General features: G+C 38.6%; 1 protein-coding gene across 4 annotated transcripts in view; it reads left to right on the top strand.

Annotated features, from left to right (window-relative positions):
* pcnx1 (pecanex 1) overlaps nucleotides 1–20,723 on the top strand; it is a 283,871-nt gene that overhangs the window by 205,982 nt on the left and 57,166 nt on the right. For all 4 annotated transcript variants that reach the window (XM_060828820.1, XM_060828819.1, XM_060828822.1 and 1 more), the window contains 7 exons: nucleotides 668–818; nucleotides 1,707–1,848; nucleotides 4,689–4,866; nucleotides 7,464–7,572; nucleotides 8,926–9,055; nucleotides 9,907–9,965; nucleotides 18,029–18,244. In XM_060828820.1, the coding sequence (XP_060684803.1) occupies nucleotides 668–818; nucleotides 1,707–1,848; nucleotides 4,689–4,866; nucleotides 7,464–7,572; nucleotides 8,926–9,055; nucleotides 9,907–9,965; nucleotides 18,029–18,244 (985 nt within the window). The remainder of the gene's footprint in view (nucleotides 1–667; nucleotides 819–1,706; nucleotides 1,849–4,688; nucleotides 4,867–7,463; nucleotides 7,573–8,925; nucleotides 9,056–9,906; nucleotides 9,966–18,028; nucleotides 18,245–20,723) is intronic.

The following is a 20,723-nucleotide window of genomic DNA, read 5'->3' as shown; positions in this document are numbered from 1 at the left end:
CCAATGTCTTTGTTCAGCAGCACTCCCCAGGACCCTACCATTAAGTTTGTAAGTCCTGCTTGATTTGCCTTACCTAAATACAACACCTCTCATTTATCTAAATTAAACTCAAATTTACTACTCCTCGGCCAACTGGCCCATCTGGTCTATATATGAAGCTTAGTTTATGCAATCGAAGTGTGGCCAACACAGGAAGAACTTTGTATCTGCCATGAACTGTTGTTTTCAGATATGTAAGATTGCTACTATTGTGGGTGCATTTTTGGTGTGGTAAGCCAGGGTAGTGGAGAAAGTCAACAGAATATGAGCCTTGAGGAAGATCGGAAAAATTGCTGGTTATTAATATTTGACAATGTAACTCTACATTTGTGAATTGCATTGTGTTAATCTTCATTTTTGCATTTCAAAATCTGTTGAATTTTAGCCTCTTATCTGTTGCCAGAAGAGATGGCTGTAACAAAGCCAAGAGTAATGCCAGTAAAAGGGATTTAACACCTGATGGGCTTCTTGGTCTTCAGTTTAAGAAAGATACTAAATTAAATTTGCATTTGTGCTACAGTGTTGAATTATCTCAGATTGCCTTACATTAAATTGCTGTTGAGTGCTGCCAACTGACTGTACTGAAGTAAATGTACTATATTGACTGTGTATTTCTCTTGTCTCCCAGCCTGTCCTCAGCTATGTGCTGTATACCCTGATAGGTGCAGTAGGATTTCTAACGCATTACTTGCTGCCTCAGCTCAGAAAACAACTCCCTTGGCATTGTTTCTCTCATCCACTGCTGAAAACCAAGGAGTACTATCAGTTTGAAGTGAGAAGTAAGTACTCCTCTAATAGCTATATAACTAAGAATTATAATGAGTTGTGACTATCCATAAAGGTATAATGAATGGTTAATTAATTTAATTACTGTATTGTATTATCTCAAAATAATGCATTTCCAAATAGTCTGGCACTAATGTCGATATAGGATTTACCAGAATAATGCTGTAATATTAGCTCCATTTTTCAGCAAAGAGCAAGTTCAAAATGAAAATTAGCTATTAAGAATTCAAAAGGTCATTTAAAAATATAAGAGGGGCAGCTTAAAAAATGACCTGAGAAATATCTTTAGGGAAATAATAAAGGATAAACAAAACAGTGAATGTGCTATTAACTAGCCTTAGTTGAGGTATTATCCCAAACTCCTTTGCTAATATTTCACTTTATTGGCATGGGTCTGCTGCTAGTACTCTTAAAACATGTAATTGGGTCAATTTTTAAAACTGAATTTGAAGGAAGGAACATTTCCATGATTGTTGAAATGTAATTACAATTTAGTGCAATTAACATTTAAGTTTCACCTCAGAAGGGAAAATTCTTCATACTTTTGGCAAATAAAACATCTGGATCAATGCTTTTCATTTCAGATTAGGAACTGGTTCAAAATATTCAAAGCATTACAAAGATATCTTTAATTTAGGCACTATGATATTTTCATTGCCAAATGTGTATCTGTAAACATATTCTGGTTGCAAGTTTCGCTGACATCCTGGTCACTGCAAAGATGAATAGTCTTATTATTATTATTATCATTATTATTATTGTGTTGATTTTTTTTGTTAAAGCACCCGCAGCATTATCACTTGGAACCTGTCATGTACTAATGATGGATTGTTTGGATTTATGCTGTTCAGAAAACAACCTTAATCACTTTTTTCTCACAGATGCTGCACATGTCATGTGGTTTGAAAAGATGTACGTTTGGCTGCTCTTTGTGGAAAAGAACATTATTTACCCATTGATTGTTCTCAATGAATTGAGCAGCAGTGCTAAGATGATAGCTAGCCCAAAGAAACTGGACGCAGAGTAAGGTGTTTCTCTTTATTATTATTTTCTTCAGCTAAATCCCTAGTTTTATTTTACATTTTTTAAAGTTGCCTTGGTGAAATAAAGTTTTTGACCAATGCAGTGGATATTTGGTCACTGGTAGTTCTTAGCCATTTCCCAAACCTGACAACTCAAGAAGCTTCAGAAATGCGAATGCCCAAAAATCTGATGTACATTTTTTTTAGATCCAATTTCACAGATTGGATGTTGCTTTACTTTTGCCTATTTGTTCTGGGCTGCCCATGGAGATTTGATAACTACTTATGAAATGTTAAGGAACTGTAAATCTATACACTATTCATAGCCTTTCCATTGTGCAAGAATTGTTACTCAAAGATTATTTTTCTTTCAATGTCTTTGACCAGATAGGGAAAACACATTAGAAGGCATGACTATACAAAGGAAATTTTAAAACACTATTGGCTTACTGTAACGGTATATTCATCCAAGGAGCAAAAATGCAATAAAGATCAGTCAACCATGCCTGACAAAAGACTTTAGGGATTTTTTTTTATTGAGAAAGCTCATGAGATGGCCAGAAATAGTGCTAAATCTCAGGATGGGAAAGATTTTAAAATATCACAAAGGCAGACCAAGAAACTGATGAGGAAGAACAAATACAATTGCAATCTGGCAAAAATATAAAAATGGACTGTGACACCTGCTCCAGGTATGTAAAAAAAAAGAAACATTTGGCTGAGATGAATGAAGTAAAGTCGCGACAATTTACAATGGGGAATGGAGAAATGGCAGAGAAGCTAAATGATTACTTTCTGTCTGTTTTCACTTAGGAAGATACAGGAAAGCTCCCAGAATTAGAGGTCCAAGTGATTAAGGAGAATGAACAGTTGAAAGAAATTCGTATTAAGGTAGTACTAGAGAAATTAATGGGGCTGAAAGTTGGTAACTCCCTGGGACCTGATGGTCTACATCCCCGAGTTTTGAGGGAGATGGCTACAGAGAGAGTTAAAACATTGGTGATTATCTTCAAAAATTCTATGGATTCTGGAATGATTTCCATAGATTGGAATCTTGCAAATGTTTATCCCATTATTTAAAAATAAGGGGTAGGTTAGCTCAGTTGCTGTTTGGTGGTTTGCGATGCAAACGATGTGGGTTCAGTTCCTGCACCAGTTGAGGTTGCATGAAATACTCTCCTCCTCAATCTATCCCTTCATCTGAGGAGTCATGACACTTGGTTTAAACCATCATCAGACCTTTGGTTTGCTGTGATTATGGTGACTTTGCCTTTTATCTTTTATTTTGTTTTTCCCTTGCTCTTTTCTTAAATAGTCTGGGAATTGTAGACCTACCTGCCTTACATCATTACGGAATATGTTAGAATCATCATAATGACTGAACACCTCAGTAAAAATAGTCAGATTGCACATCGTCAGCATGCATTTGCAAATGGAAGATCATGTTTGATGAATTTATCACAGTATTATAAGATTGTTACTTAAAAAATGATAGATGAGACTCTATGGATGTAGTATATTTGGGTTTTCAGAAGACTTTTGATATGATCCCCTACTTCATATGTTTTAGAAAAATTAAAGCATGTGAGATAGGAGGTAATGTAATGCGATGGATGTAGGATTGGCTAACAACTGGGATTGTGGGACTGTGTTATGAAGAGAGATGGGTCAGTCTGTGCATGTTCTCTCCAGTTTCAAAGAATGGTCATCTCATTGAAAGCTATAAAACACTCGAAGAGTTAGACAGGGTAGATGCAGATAGAATGTACTCCCCGGTCGAGGGTGGTTTAAAATAAAGAGATGATATTTTGGGTTAAGACGAAGAGAAATTTCTTTCTTCAGGGTGATGAACCTTTAGCATTCTGTACCCCAGAGGACTCTGGAAGTTTCAATTTTGAATACATTTGAAGTACGTTTGATTGTCAATGGCATAAAGGGAGATGGGGATAGTAAGGTAAAAGATAATTGATGTGTTCAGTCCACTGTGATTATATTGACTGGCAGAGCAGGCTCGACAGGCTGAATTACTTCAAACTGTTTATGCTCCTATATTTTCTCATATACAAATTTTGAACTTGGTACAGACACATTGGGTTTGAGCATACTTTCAATTTGGAATGTTTGCCAGTTTTATAATTTTTCCACAGGATATGGGCATCATTGGCGAGGACAGCATTTATTGTCTATCATTACCCTTTGAGAGCTGTTAAATGTCAACCACATTGCATTGGGTCTGGAAACATGTGTAGACCTGGCCAGGGAAGAATGGCAGATTTCCTGCCTTCTCTAAAGGACATTACTGTACCAGATGGGTTTTTACAACTATCACTCATGAGGCCAGCTTTATATTCTAGACTAACCAATTGAATTCAGATTGCAAGAAGAGCCATAGTGGGATATGGATCCCTGTCCCTAAAGCTCTTGTATGGGCTTCTAGATTACTAATCCATTGACAATACAATATGTTGTCATCTTTCCTAAAATTATTTAAAGAAGACATTTAACTTACATAAATTTTATTTTTTCAAGTGAAACTGTAATGGATCCCATCAGGTTTTATTTTGTAGATTGGGATTCTTTCATCTGATTAACCGCTTTAATACCATATTAAAGGTACAGCAAAATTAGATAGTTATGTTGTTGTATTCATGGAAGTGCAAAAATGCATAGATTTACTTATTTATTACTGAATACATCAATTTAATAGCAAGTGACAATTTTTGTATGGAATAGAATTTTTGATAATCTGAATGATTTTGTCATATTTTTGTTGACTTGTTGGTTGTATTTGATTGTGTTATGTATGGTACACTCAAGAACCAATTCTGTCCTCTCCCCTAGGTTTGGTGCTTTAATGATCACAGTCGCAGGGATGAAATTGCTCCGATCTTCTTACAGCAGTCCTACATATCAATATGTAACTGTTGTTTTCACTGTACTGTTCTTCACTTTTGATTACAAATCCTTTTCAGAGACTCTGCTTTTGGACCTTTTCTTCATGTCTATACTGTTCAGTAAGGTATGTTGTCAGAACAAAAACACAAGCGGCTGATGTAAGATAAACAGGTGTGCTGACCTTTCTGGTCTTAACTGAGAGCTGAACAGAGATGGATCTTGTGCAGTTCTGATTTTGCATGTGTTAACTGTATTAAAGATTGAACTATAGCAATTAATTTCTGATAAAATTTAGTTGCCTATTATATATTAATTACAATGTTCATATGACTCAGTGAGGTGTCTTGATTAGCTATCCTTGCAGGCCTCATGAGACACCAAGTGATGGAATGGGATGCCTCCATTAACACAGTTTAGTGGAAAAGTTGATGTGATATATTCAGTTGTTGGAACTGCTGACCACAGTCACACTTCATGCCATCCTTCATCTTCCATTTATGGTGGCTCTCCGTCAACTTTGCAGTATGTGTATTTGGTTAACACTAGCCACTGTCCTCGATGTACTGCTGCTGTCAGGTTGTTGAAAGGGTAGTAGTTATTTATGCCGTATATGTCTTACGATTTCATTGGTCTTGGTAGTGGGGAGGCCTCTTTGTCATCTTAGGTAGTCCTTTGGGGTTGAGGATTAATTGCTTCCACTCCAGTTTAATAGGTTCTGAAATTACTAATCGTTTTCATGTGTGATCTGCAGACTCTGTTATATGTGAGGTACGTGGTGCTTGAAGGGTTGAGTCAATGAATTTTTTGAGGTTTGTTCATTCTTTTTGATGTCTCACGTTTTGAACATTTTCAACAAAGTGTCTGTGTGTTCATTGCTTTCTCCGATTTAGACAGTCACAAGTCAGATACTCATGTAAATTGGCAATGATGTTTGACCTCTTCCGGGTTGCTTTGAGGACATCCTTAATATGACCCTGCTGTCTTCCTGGAAGTCTTCTGATGCAAACAGGTTTTGAGTAGAGTAGTTATTTTAGGAACCTGTTGTCAGGCATACAAATTACAATGTCCAACCCAGTAGAGCCAGTTTTGAATAATTAGTGTCTTGACGCTTGGCAGGTTGTAGGAGAGAAAATTACTATGAGGCTTGCAGGACTTTGAGGTGCCTGCTGTAGGTTGTTCAAGTCTCTAAAGTAAATCACTGCACAGATCTTAGTCTGAGGTTTGAGATCCTGGGTCCTCAAGTTCTCTCTTCAGTCAATGAAAAGCTGACTAGGCTAACTGGAGGTGCTGATTAAATTTCCTGCCTTCGCAAGAAGATGCTCCCAAGACATGTAAAATGTTCCACATTTCAAGGTTTTCATCTTTGATCCTAAATCTGTAGGATTTGTGCTATGGAGCTGTTTGAGCCTTTGTTTCCGATGTGCTTAGTAAAAGGCTCATTTTTTCATATGTTTTGGTGAAGGACTTACCAATGATCTGAGGCTCAGTGAGTTATTGAACATGTGTTCAAGAGTCTTTTGCATGTTAAAGCTCAGTGATAAAGTTGAAGTGATTTCAATTTTTAATGGAAGTCAGCATAGCTTGAACAATTTGCAGCTGTTTTGTAGACTATCTACACAACTGTGGGTCATTTGCTGGAGTTGAGATGCAGCATTGTAGCTGAGAAATGAAAAGGAGAGTTTATTCAGTTATTCAAAGTCATTTGAACTCAGTTTTCATTGAAATGCCTGTGTTTTTCTTTTGATGAAGAAACAGCTTGTATATCTTCATGGTTCAAGATGGTAGTGACAAAGTTCTGAGGTCATGCCACTTTTTGTGACAAGACTGCATAAACCTTTGTGGCTTACAAGGAGTTTATGGCGTCAGAGAAAAACCACAGACCGTGGTTGGTTCTGTTCTTCACACACGTTTTTGTGACTTTGCTACTCAGTGAAGGACTTCTGTCTCTGTGGGAGAAATCATTCTGCGACTCTTGAAGGAGTTCTTTGCTGCAGGAGGTGGTTTAGGGGGATCCTTGCAATGATTGTCCCTGGGACAAATCACAAGGAGAACTTGTGGTCTCTGTGGTTAATGCAATTGGACTTGTCATTGTCCTCTACTTTTTTCAGTGTCATCATGTGTCTCTTAGCTCCCCAGTATGAGCTGTTATCCCCTGATGAGGAATATGAGGTTGTGCAGTCTTGGCACGACTACATTTCAGAATTTCAGCAGAAATCCTGTCAGCTGCAGTTGATTCCAGCTACATAAATATTAGCTGCAGTTTCCCAGAGTTATAAGTGCTTTTCTGACTATTTTTCACATCTTCATGAACAGTGAGGTCAATAGTACTCATAATTTTATTCAATCTCTTGGAGCACAATGGCAAAACACAAATGATTAGTGAGGCAATATGAAACAGCACCAAAAATCATAGAGTGGACTTACGCATCCTTGACACTGAACATATTAAATGTTTAGATACACATTCATGATCTTCATTTGACATCTGGAGTTCTGTGCAGCAGAGACTAGGGGAAATATTGCTAAGCACATTGTTAACTAAGGAAATAAAATGCAAAAACTTAGGAATGCTATCATGTAATTGAGTCAGCAAAACCGTCATTAAACTGGAAAAAGATTGAGTTTTTTAGCAATTCAACTTCAACCAGTATTCCATTCAAGTGTAACATAAAAATGTTGAGTGTTAATGTCTATACTTAATGTTTTTCTTTTTGATTTTAGTTATGGGAACTTTTCTACAAACTGAGATTTGTCTACACTTACATTGCTCCTTGGCAAATCACGTGGGGATCAGCGTTCCATGCTTTTGCTCAACCTTTTGCTGTACCTCGTATCCTGTACGCATAATTTAGGAATGATTACTATTATTTGTATGATTAATCTAGCACAGGATTTTGTGGACACCTGCTTGTCAGTTTTTGTGAAATAAGTGTTAGCTGTGAACTTGGGCTAGCCTAATGCTCAAAAGTGTAGTTAACTTCCTGTTATAGTAAAACCTAAATGAGAGCTGCAATTCAAGGATAATAAACCACAAAGAGGACATTAGATGAAATCTAATCACAAAAGCAATTTACATTATTATACACCAGTGTTACAGTACCATTTATTTAAAGTGGTAAGGTGCTCAGATTTGTTCAGTCCTGTATTTTGTGATCTACATTACAGATATTACAGCTTTTAAGAGCATCCTATAATCTGGTTTCCATGCTGTACGTAACTCTGACAGTCTTACAATTTACATTGGATTGCTTTGTGTTCATAGAAGAAAGCCACCAGTACTGTTTTGCGAAAATCAACCATTTAAAATATATTTTTATCCATTTATAGGATGAGGGCATCACTGGTTGGTTCAGCATTTATTGCCTTTCCCTCATTGCCCAAAAGGCAGTTAAGTGCCAACCATATTGCTGTGGGTCTGTAGGCCAGACTCGGTAAGGATGGCAGTGCCCTTCCCTAAACAGCATGAGTGAACAGATGGGTTTCACTGACAATTGATAATGGTTTCATGGTCATTAGATTCTTAATTGCAGACTTTTATTGACTTCAGATTCCATCATTTGCCCTGGTGGGATTTGAACCTGGGTTCCCAGAATTTTCCTTGGGTCTTTGGATTAATAGTCTAGCGGTAATGCCACTTGGTCGTCATTTACATTGAAAGCTGAATTGCAAAAGGAGATCATTTTATCAACTGTTCGTGATATGTACTTGAGCCGACATTTGACTTAGTTAATAGGACAATGTGTTGCAGTTTAGTTACAGAGAGCTATAGGTGTTGAACCAGAGTGCTGCATAGTCTCTTTCAAGTCAGCAGTAAAGAGTCCATGCACAAATATAACTTGGAAGAAACAATGGCATGCGTACGTGAGCTCATTCAGTACTTTCAATAGTATTTCTTGAATGGGTGGAGCTGATCAGTTTCTTGTTGCAACTGTTGTTTGAAGCTTTATATTGTTCTTTGAGGAATTAAAACACTATACACTGTACTAAGGAATCAATCCAGCAGATGCAGTGACGTTGTTAACACAACAGGAGGCCAAATCTGAAGGAGTACAGCTGTTAGACAAATAGAGACAGTTTTGATGGAGAAAACCCAGTGACTCATTGTATGACATAATTTCAAGGGTTTCACTGTGCGGTGGGGTTATGATGTGTATCTTTTATTCCTTAACATGCCTTTCTTTAGATTCAGCCATGTTATTCGTCCAGGCAGTGGTATCCGCTTTATTCTCAACTCCTTTAAACCCATTCCTTGGAAGTGCAATATTCATTACTTCATATGTACGCCCGGTCAAGTTCTGGGAAAGAGACTATAAGTAAGTGCATTGAATATGATGCATTAATGCATTCAGCACATGTTGGTAAAAGAGGTATGCTATTTAAAAATAAAAACAAGTTTCCTTTTGGTATATCTTATATTGACATTTTCTTTCCTTGGTTGCATTCAGCTTTTTGTTATCGATGCTATGTAATGCTAACAGTACACTGACATCTAATTTATGAAGTTGACATTTATTATCCATAGGGCTGAAATTTTGCCACAAGTAAAATTAATGAATTCTCATTTCAGGCATGCAGTGACTGCAGTAGGCACTGGCAAAACATCTCTAACACAGTCAGACACAAAATATAGCACTCTTGGCTCTGACATTGTGCCACATCTGTCATACTAGATGAGAATGCCAAATGTGTTTCCCTTTACCCCTGTCTGTCCTGTGAGACTGCACATTCTAAGAATTAGAGGACTATGTTGATCTGTCAAAATGTAACCACCAGGCACTGCATTGAAACTACCCAAACATGTACTTTCTTAGCATTTTATATCTGGCAGCAGCAGAGATTTTCAATTAAACATCTCAAAATGAACTTGAAACCTGATATCAGAAACAAAAGACTAGATCCTACTCCCTTCACCCGTTTACTTCCAGTTGCATTCTGTTACCAGTCCTTGGAACTTGAGTCATTCTCACTTAAATGCTTTATACCTTCTCTCTTTCCCTCTCAAATAGCAGCAAGCATTCTCTTGGGATGACATTTTGATTTCTGAAGGTCCTGACCGCGCCCCCCCCCTAACATTCTCTGGTTATTTAATGTGTGTTATTGCTGACTTTTGCAATTTTACTTTGTGCTGCAGGATTCTGTGTTAAAACTTCAATTTGTTTTGTAGCACAAAGCGGGTGGACCATTCAAACACCAGGCTGGCTTCTCAACTCGACAGAAACCCAGGTAAGATATGAGATGCTTTTTAGAAACTGATTTATTATATAAATGTAAGTCAAGCAAGATCTTCACTGGATTACCCCTTAATCTTCAAGGTTACACAGTCTATCCTCTATCTCTAAGCCCTGGTATAGATCTGACGGTACATGTGGAAATTGACATGTATGACGAGGATGTCCACTGGCTGAAGACCTGGTGGGAACCACACAGCATTGTAGTATTAGATACTTAAGTAGGTGACATTAGATCTTCCCCTGGAGTAAGGACCCCTCAAAGATCCCTGGAATCAACTCATCAGTCAGAGGCCAGAAGCTGTTCTTTGGCATCAACATCCACTGGGACAAGTGAAAGCTTCCACTGGTACACTGACCAGAGACCCAGAATCAAAGAGTGGTATCCAAACCCAAGGTGATTGAGGGCAGGATGGGAGTCATGAGGTGTGAGTTGGGGGGTGGTGTGGGGAGGGGGGAGGTGCTTAAGGGAGACAGTGACCGGAGGCAAGGGCAAGGGAGTGACTTAAGCAGAGCCACCCCTTCTAATACCTGACAATAGCAGATATCCCACTAAGATGCCCACAAGCCAAATCGATAGGATTTGCATTTTGGACTTCAGGCATGGTGATTCCAAGGCAGATGGATGAGGCCCTTAAGTAGGCCTCAGTCAATATTCTTGGTGAATGCCATCTGTAAGTTTCTCACAGTGGACTGAATTGGATGAAGTCAGGAAAGTGGTGAGGAACCCATTCACCTGATTAAATGCCTCCCACCTCCAAACAATGCAAAGGATAGGGTTGAATTTTTCCCAACATATTTTTTCTCAAATCCTCAACTTGCTGCTGTTTGCATTCCTACCACTGACTTTGCCCTTTGTCAATATGCTCACCTCAGGTGAGGCACGAATCTGAGTTGGTTTTTACAAGGTGGAATTCTAAAGTATTCAGAATCAATCTTCATCTCAGTTCAGCTCAATTACTTGTGTCAGTCATTTTTCATTTTATACAGCTCACTAGAACTAATATGTTATTGAAGGCTTCAGTGGAGCAAGTACTTCAATGTTGCCCATTTGCCAAATAAAACCGGTGGAGTTCATCTGAGAACAAGACACCTTTTCAGAAGTCATAAATAATCTGTAAGCAAGGCAGTGTAACTGTGCAATGACTGTCAGTTTCATCCTAGAAATTGTCCTGGTATTGCACTAATGTTAGCAATACTACAGCAGCACAAAGTATTTTAGGCAAATTAATTCTACTGGAATTCAGCAGATTAATTGTTCTAAGGTGGTTAAAATGTTTAAAGGATACAATGAAGTAGATGCAAAGAAAATAATTTCAGCAATGGAGGAATGAAGAATGCAATGACATAATCTTAAAATTAGAATTAAGGCTGCTTAAGGGGTAAATCAGCTGACACATTTTCCAACCAATGGGAACCTGGAATTTTCTTAGCTCTACAAGTGCTGTTTTGCTTCACCATTGGTGGTCAGAACAATTTATTGAGTTGGGAAAATTGATGTTTTCACTTCCAATTTTATTAGATTTATGGAGAAATATGGAGTAACAGCAGACAATCCTTAAAACCCTACATCTCTGACTTAATATTTCTTTTGTGTTGCTCAGTGCCACAATTTTATAATGCTTCTGGAATGTTTTATTGTGCTATTGACAATCGGGTAGATTTCATGCCCATTCATAATTAATAATTTTCCAATTTCACTTAAGATCCCTCCCTCACCACAACCTCATTCAACTCCCCCAGTGTTGGTAAATTATCAGGCTAGTTGTCTGACTTTCAATACAGGCCGAAAAATATTCTGCAGTTAAGTATTGTGAAAACTAAAGCCATTCCCTATAATTGCTATACAATCTCTATTCCCTAGCTATTGACTTCATCTCTTTCCACTGACCTTAGTTACACCAGTACATTGGCAGACCACTTAGCCATGCCAACAGCTGGGCTGCCTATTTCCAAGTCAGTAACATTGCCTGAGTCCACCTTTGTTTCAGCCCAAACCTCTATCCATGCTTTTATTACCTCCAGACTTGACTACTTAAATACATTTCTGACCAAGCTCCTCCATTCTTCCCTCTATAAACGTGAGGTCACCCAGTGCACTGCTTTGCATGTCCTAACTCCTATCATGTTCATCCATTGCCCTTATGCTTCCATTTAATCAATATCCCAGATCCTAAAATTCTCATCCATGTTTTCGAATCTCTATCGTTGTAATCTACTTTAACATCTCCTCTCCAGCCCTCCGTTATCTACGCTGATCTAAGTTTAGTCTGTTGAGCATGTCCAATTTAATTCCTCTATGATGGGTGGCTGAAGCCTTTGTCGGCTAATCCCTCTGGAATTCCCTTACTGAACCTCTCCATCTTTATAGTTGTCTTTCCTCCAAGACACTCCAAAATGCATATCCCTCTGGCCATCTGACCTGATTTAATCTTGTGTGACACAATGTCAAATTCTGCTTATAAAATTCTGAAGCACTTTGGGATAATCTATTACATAAATGGACATTCTGTAAATACAAGTTGCAATCTTATGTTCTGTCACTTAATTTTTCAAGTTAGGTAAGTTTCTTCTTGTGTTTGCTGAATTATCCTCTTTTGTCATTATATATGCTTCTTCTGAGTACAGAAACCTTAAATAAGATTAACACTTTGGCACATCCAATTTAAAAATATTGCACCAGTCTATTAAACAGTATTTTATAGTTTTTAACGAATTTGAATGTAAAAGTAGAGTCACCGTAGTCCCGGGGGGTCAGTGGACTGCTGTCTCATCAGAGAGAAACAATTGGTGGTGAATTCAACCTGAAGATTTTCTCACCTCCAGCTCGGGCCGAGGTTGAAGAAGTGGGACCTTCATGGTGACCATAGCCAATACAACAATTAAACCGATGCTGTTGGCATCGCTCTGCATCACAAGCCAGCAGGTCTAGCCAATTGAACCATGTACTGTGATCACAATATTCAGCGAAGCAAAAGACCACTTCATCATAATGGGATGTGCTAAAGTGATGACGGTGCATTTCAGCCTGCATATGCAGGTTTGCCATGATGTGCGTCATTTCCATTTTCAACAGTGAAAAATCTCTGGCTGTTACTTTGTAGATGGCATCACTGTAATGCAGTGCTACAAGTTATGTCACGTTTCCACAAAAGCCGTGAAAAAATGCCTTCCTTTCAAATTATGCTCTTATAATCCAAATTCATATTATAAGACCTATTATAAAACTTGCAAACTAAAAACATACAATGAGCAGTTCAATACAATATCTCCATAAAGAAAATTGGATGATGCGGTTCATCACTTTTTCCCTCCTCAGATTTGGCCCAGGCTAATTCATACAAGCCTTTTTCTCTGAAGCCTTTTAAGGTCTCAACTGTAATAAATTTGAATTATTTCAGTTCAATTGCTAGTGAGTATTGCAGTCAGCGAAGTATTGATAGCTAACCTCCGGCTATCAAGATTACTGGTGCAGGAAATGAGAAAGTTAGATTAAGTTGTGTACTTGTGAGATTGGAGTTGAGATGCATTCGAGAACGTGAATATAGTGTTTATTCTGTCCCATTTTATATCTGACCATCCAATGGGTGATGCTAAATGGGTTTTCTTGGTGTGTTTACAGTGGCATAATGTTGATTGTTACATCGTGAGTAATTCAGTCAGCCCGAGACTAGTAGTGTAGAGACACAGCTCAAATCCCAGCTCATCAGTTGTAGTCAGGGGCAAGTTCTATGCTGTATTGACTCCACGTCATCTTGTAGTTTCAGGTCTCGCTTCATTCTCATTGCTTCTCCCAAATCCCTCAAGTCCACTTTCTGATCCTTGTAAAATCCAAATAAACTGAAATCGTAAACTTTTTTCAGCGATGGCTGTAGGAGGTTGAGAGGCAATCTGATAGAAATTTATAAAATAACAAGAGGTGTATACAATAGTTGTGGGATTTCAAGACCAGGGGACACATTTTTAAGGTCAGAGGAAAGAGATTTAACAGAAGACCTGAGAGGCAATTTTTAAGGTCAGAGGAAAGAGATTTAACAAAAGACCTGAGAGGCAATTTTTAAAACAGGCTGGTTAGAGTGTGGACTGAACTATCTGAGGAAATGGTGGATATGGATACAATTACAACATTTAAAAGACATTTGGATAAGTACATGAATAGAAAAGGTTTAGAGGGATACAGTCCTGAAACAGGCAGGTGGGATTAGTTTGGGATTATGATCGGCATGGACTGATTGAACTGAAAGGTCTGTTTCCCGTGCCGTATGACTCTATGACTATGACTGTGTTACTTAATCTGTCTGTAATTGCTTTGTTGTACTCAATATGGGTAGACTTATCATCCACCCATTGCACCTACTAAAATATTTATTTATCTGGAACTTCTGTTGTGTAGTTCGGCTTTTAACTGTGAATGACCATTGTCTTCAGCCAAAATTCTTCCTTCGCAATCTTGCATTATCATCTCTTAAGTGCATAAAGATTTATCATCTGCTTATTCTAGCATCTCATTCATATACTGCACCACTCTAAATTAGGGTCCATTTAATGCTTAAGCAGATGATGCTTAGCTGTACCTGTCCAGTGCATTTTTTAAAACCCCTGACCTCTTCTATTTTATTGGATTTGTTTGACATCCAAACTTGTGTAAATCTTGTCTTCCTCCAGCTGAATATCAAAGTCATTGTCTTCAGCCTCAGCCAGCAATTATGCTACTTTGTCATTTTCTTCAGTCAAACCAAGCTGTTCGTAGCCTTGGCATCTGCTTAGCCCCCAGTTAAGTACTACAACGCAAAGACTTCTTGCTTTTATATTCACATCATCATCAACCCCACTTCAGTTCTTCCATCACTGAAACCCTTCTACGTGACCAGAGGAAGCAATCCAACATTGTTCTTGCAGGCTGTACATCCTCCACCATCCATAAACTCCAACTTGCACAAATGTCTACATACATTTCTGTATATCAACTCAGTCTTCATTGACCGTGAATCCCTTGTATATGTAAAAGATCTAGCTTTAGATCTCTAAATGGCTTATACATACTGTCTGTATTTTTCTCAAGTTCTATACTAGCCCAAACTCTTGCCTAAATCCTTTTGTGTCTCTGCTTTGTTTGCTCACTGTTGCCTGACATGCCGCTTTGATCCTAATCTCTGGAAAGAGTTTGGTTACCTTCCAAATTTCAGTCTCTGCCAAGCATAACTTTTATCCTCATACATTTCTGGAGTGCCTGGCATAAAGGTATGTCTTGTCTTATTGCTGATGTCAAAGGTCCTATTGAACTCTTTGAAACTTACAATCGAGTTTTCTCAGTCTCTCAGAAATGGATTAAAGAGTTGTTCATCTTACTGATTCTTCTGAGATCATGCCTTCTACAAAATGGTTGCAACATTTTTCTGTGTAGTATATTCTCTGATGCGTAGTGAACCACTATGTGTAATGTAGAATTTCTGAAAAAGTAATCATCTGACATATAACTGCAACGCTTTTATTTGATCAGTTCACTTTAAGAAAACTCTGACAATAGTGATTTCCTTGTACCTGTGTTATAAATCGATCTTAAGAGTGCTTCTGGCAATGAGGAACAAAAGCATTGATATTTATGCTGTAATATAACCAACGTTTTAGTTACGGGTGACTGCCACTCCATAAATGCCAAATTGCCTGTTACCACATTTAAAACCAACCATTCTTATGTGTCTTTATAATCCTCCCATTTAGGTGTTGTGTTCTTCCTTCTCTTTCTCCATGCATCCTGCAGCCACCTTCTTCTCCCAACCCTCTTGCAAATTCCTGTGGCTTGATCCCCTGCAATCTTCCCACACCGCTCATACTACTTCATGTAGCCTCCTTTTCTTCCCCACGACAATTGTAGCCCTCCCACTCCCAGCAGTTGCTTTCTCTATGTCCTTTCATGCAGTCTCCTTCTCCCTCCACCCCATCGTAGACTCCTTTATCTCTCATCCCTGCGGCTGTCTTCTCCTGCATCCCCTATCAGCAATCACACAGGAGAGAACCATTGTGATTGCAGGAGTGAGTCCATGTGCAGGAGCAACTTTTCCTGATTGGTAGTCTCCATCAATTTTTTTTGTAGGTATTTTGGAGGCTTTGGACACAGGTATGACATCTGCACCCCATGTATTTGTGTGCTGGTGTAGACTGACTGCAGTTGCAGAAACCTAGGCTGTTAAAAGTGATCCTGTAAGTAGATAACAAGAAAGATTGAAAGAACTGAAGATGCTGTAAATCAGAAACAAAAGCCAAAGTTACTGGAAAAGCATTTGTGAAGAGAAATTAGAGTTACAGTTCTGGGCCAGTTACCCTTCCTCAGAATTAGAAGTTGTGTTCAGATGATAATGAAAAGTTGTGTTCATATAGTACCTTTACGATGGATGTTGCAAGGACCAGTAAGCTTTCAACAAAAAAAATCAAATCCTTGGTTTTGCATTTGATAGCGTGAGTCCAAAAGCATATAGATAATGTTCAGTTTAGTTAAGATACAGTTAAAATATGATACACTGTATGATAAATATGATAGCTGGAACTGACAACCGGAAGCGGCAGATTCAAACCACTACAAATGCCGAAGGAAAGATCACAGAAGCGCTTCACAGGAGGCTCCCAAGCACTGAGGATGTCACCTAGACAGGGGATGAAACGTCTGCAACACAAATTCCCAGCTCGGCGAACAGAACCACAACAATGATACTGTTTCAGGCAACTTGTTATCGGAAGTATATAAGAACAAATTTTTAAAAGTGCATAGCAGTTTGAAAAGAACGGTTTCAGAGAGAAGCTGTTACTGGTTTGATGGGAAACTTGAAAAATTGACAGACTTTTGTCAAGTTTAAGGAGTGACCTGGTAAAGGTGTTCAAGAATGTGTAGCGTTTCTATAGGATAATAGACAAACAATTCTTTGCATCTGGCAGGGTTACACAAGAATAGTTACTTGGGGAGTTCGAAGGACATTTCCAATTAACAGGTGATTAGAAAATGAAATTATCTGCTAAGTTATTGAAGCAGAGCACATTAAAGCAATTAAGTAATTACTTAAAGCAGAGGAATATTAAGGAGAATGAGGAAAGAGCAGAAAATTGGCATCAGACAAGATTCATGTGGAGAAAAATACTTTCATAGATTTGAATGACAAATGTCTATTTTCTGTGCAGGAAGAGGCATACACAGGATAGGAGGCGATCCAGAGGCTACCCCGCATTCACCTGATGGTCTGTCTCAGTGAAATATTGGGGGTGGATTGGGATTAATCACCTGGTCAGGTGCCTGGGGGCACTGCAAAGATGAACTAAAACATTACTAAGGAGAAAGGAAGCAAAGTTCTCACTTGAGCAAAACCAAACTTCATGTTTTTTTTAATTCACTTGTGAGACATGGGCATTGCTGGCTGGACCGGCATTTATTGCCCATCTCTAGTTACTCTTGAGAAGGTGGTAGTGAGCTGCCTTCTTGAACCACAACAGTTCCTGTGCTGTAAGTACACACAATGCCATTAGTGAGGGAATTTCACAATCTATTTGGTTTCTTGTAGCTCCCTTACAAATAGATTTTCTGAGGTACAGATGTCTTGGTTGAGCAAATCCTGACTGCTTTGTGTGCACATTTATTGTATTTTCATGGGCATGTGGGTTTGCAACAGGTAGTCCATTTTACATAATTGTGTTTTCTCGCTGAAGGCTAAACCCAAATATGAAGGTCAGTGTCTTCATTTAAATGGACAGAGCCAAATAATGCTGATGCTTCAGCATTTATTTCTAACACCATAGGATTGTATTTAGACTCAATACGATGCTAAGGTACCTAAACAAAACAACACTTAAATATTTGGAGATCTATTCCTCATCCTCTAACTTGTGAACAGCCCTCAATTTCCTTCGTCTTTTGTCCTGACCCGTTAGGTTGAAGAGTCAGAATCGTTATTGGTGGAGGAAATGCTGTAGCCTGGTGATTGATTCTAACATCACTATTATTATTGTGAATTTGAAGTGAATTCATAACCCAAGACAGACATTATACTGTAACCATTTAATCACTTTCTATAGGTTCAGATGACAACAATCTGAATTCCATCTTTTACGAACATTTGACAAGATCTCTGCAGCACAGTCTTTGTGGGGACCTGATGTTGGGACGCTGGGGCAATTTCAATACTGGGGATTGCTTCATTCTTGCCTCCGACTACCTCAATGCACTGGTTCATCTCATAGAAATAGGAAATGGCTTGGTCACCTACCAGCTACGGGGCCTGGAGTTCAGAGGTGAGGATTCAAGCATTCCAATCATTTTCTGAATGGAAAGTGTAAAAGTTCTAAAAGTTTCTGTCTTCTCTTCTAAATTGACACACACATATCTGTTCTATTAACTTTGTTTTTTAAAATCTTTAAACTGTATTGACTTTGTATGAAATGAATATTACATTTTTTCTTTACTAATCTTTAGGAACTAGATTTTTATGTATGGGACAAAGTGGCCATTCCTCTGTTTTTAAATTCTTTTAATTTGTTCGTAATAAAGGCATAGTTCCATTGATTATGAAATCCCCTCTTGTATCAGTCACTGCTAGTTGTGTGAGATCACACAAGCTTCAGAAGAAGGGAAGGGATAATAAAGGTTGAGATCACTGTTATCCTCACCTTTCTCTCAAATTCGTGTACATACATGCAAAGATACTTTCCTTTTAAAACTTAGTGAATACCAATTAAGAGTGGAAACTCTTGCTGTCTGTTTCACAACTTTTGCAACACGATCCCAAAAACATCAGTAAGGTAAGTGACCAAATTGTTTCCTTTGATAATGGATAAATATTAGTCAGATCACAGTCCTGCGCCTTGTTAAATTGTGTTGTGCACTCTTTTACATTCAGTATGGGAGGAAAGACTGTTCAAAAGCATGTATATGTTACAGTGGAGCAGTCCTCAGTACTACAAAAAAAGCTCATCTATATCGGTCCAGAGAATGAACAGATAAACTATCAGTTCTCCGTATTATAAAGGAGAAAATTAGATGCCCACTTCTAAATAGGAAATCCAGAGACATCCTGCTCCTCCCCACAATGTGGTGTTGCAGGTCACACCATAGAGTAAACATGGAAATGACTGCAACAGTGTAAACCTTCTGTGTTTATGCACTAGTTCTATTAGTTAAAGATTGAAATTGACAATAAATGAGCAACCATTCCAACCGTGGAAATGCTTTTTTTTAGTGTGGCGTCTCATTCCCTCAAAAAATTGAAGGTTGGAGTTTTATTAATATCCAACAACAGTAGCCTATTATATAGCACCTTTAACATAATGAAATGACCCAAAGCATTTCACAGGGGTATTATATAAATTGTGATATGAGCCATATAAGGAGATATTACCTCAGATGATTGAAATCGTAGTAGAGGAGGTATGTTTTAATGTGCATCCCAAAGAAAGAACACAAGATTATGAATCAAAAAGGTATGTTGGGTATTCCAGTGCCTGGACTTGAGCCTAGGCAACTGAAGAAACAGCCACCAATAGTGATACAATTAAAATAAGGAATTTACAAAGTTCGGAATATAAGCAGAACAGACCTTTCATGGTATGGTAAAGATGGAGGAGATTATATTAATAGGGAATGGAAGGATTTGAAAAGCAGGATAAAAATTTTAAAATCAGACCATTGCACAACTTGGAGCCACTGTGGGTCAGTGAGCGCATGGATATTCGGAGAACATGACATTCTACAAGCTAAGATATGTGTAGCAGTGTTTTGGATGACTCAAAGCTTACGGAAGGGAAAAAGCATGAAAACCCATCTAAGTTTGGAATAATCGAGTTTAAAGGTAATGACGGCATGAATGAGAATTTCAGCAACAGGTGAGCCGAGACAGTGATGTAGAAGTTAGAGGTAGAATTAGGCAGTCTTCGTGATGGCGTGAAAATGAGGTTTAGATTAGATTTTTTTTAGATTAGACTTACAGTGTGGAAACAGGCCCTTCGGCCCAACAAGTCCACACCGACCCGCCGAAGCGCAACCCACCCATACCCCTACATTTACCCCTTACCTAACACTACGGGCAATTTAGCATGGCCAATTCACCTGACCCGCACATCTTTGGACAGTGGGAGGAAACCGGAGCACCCGGAGGAAACCCACGCAGACACGGGGAGAACGTGCAAACTCCACACAGTCAGTCGCCTGAGTCGGGAATTGAACCCGGGTCTCAGGCGCTGTGAGGCAGCAGTGCTAACCACTGTGCCACCGTGCCGCCCACTAAGCTCATCTCAGAATCTTGTGTACACCAAGTTGTGAAATCTTGCTTAACTTTAAACGGTTGATAGGTAAAGTGGTGGATTTGCTATCATGGAAAGGGATTTTGGAACAAAGACTGAAAAAAATGTTTATTTGATGTAAATTTCTGCCCATCCAGTGGAAATACGAGGGTGTAACAGCATCTGAAGAGAGAGCTATTTATGAAAAGGCTACTAACTGTCTGTACTGGAGGGAACTTTGCTCGCTGAGCTGGAAGGTTCATTTTCAGACGTTGCGTCACCATACTAGATAACATCATCAGTGAGCCTCCAGTGAAGCACTGGTGTTATGACCCACTTTATATTTGTGTTTAGATTTTCTTGGGTTGGTGATGTCATTTCCTCAGAGGGTGATAAACCGGGTCCAAGTCAATGTGTTTGTTGATAGTGTTTCGGTTTGAGTGCCATACGTTTAGGAATTCTTGAGCATCTCTCTGTTTGGTTTGTCCTGGGATGG

Source organism: Hemiscyllium ocellatum, chromosome 8 (genome assembly GCF_020745735.1).
Source record: "Hemiscyllium ocellatum isolate sHemOce1 chromosome 8, sHemOce1.pat.X.cur, whole genome shotgun sequence".
NCBI lineage: Eukaryota > Metazoa > Chordata > Chondrichthyes > Orectolobiformes > Hemiscylliidae > Hemiscyllium > Hemiscyllium ocellatum.
The sequence above is the reverse complement of the archived record's forward strand: the minus strand, read 5'-3'. Positions and strand labels throughout refer to the sequence as shown.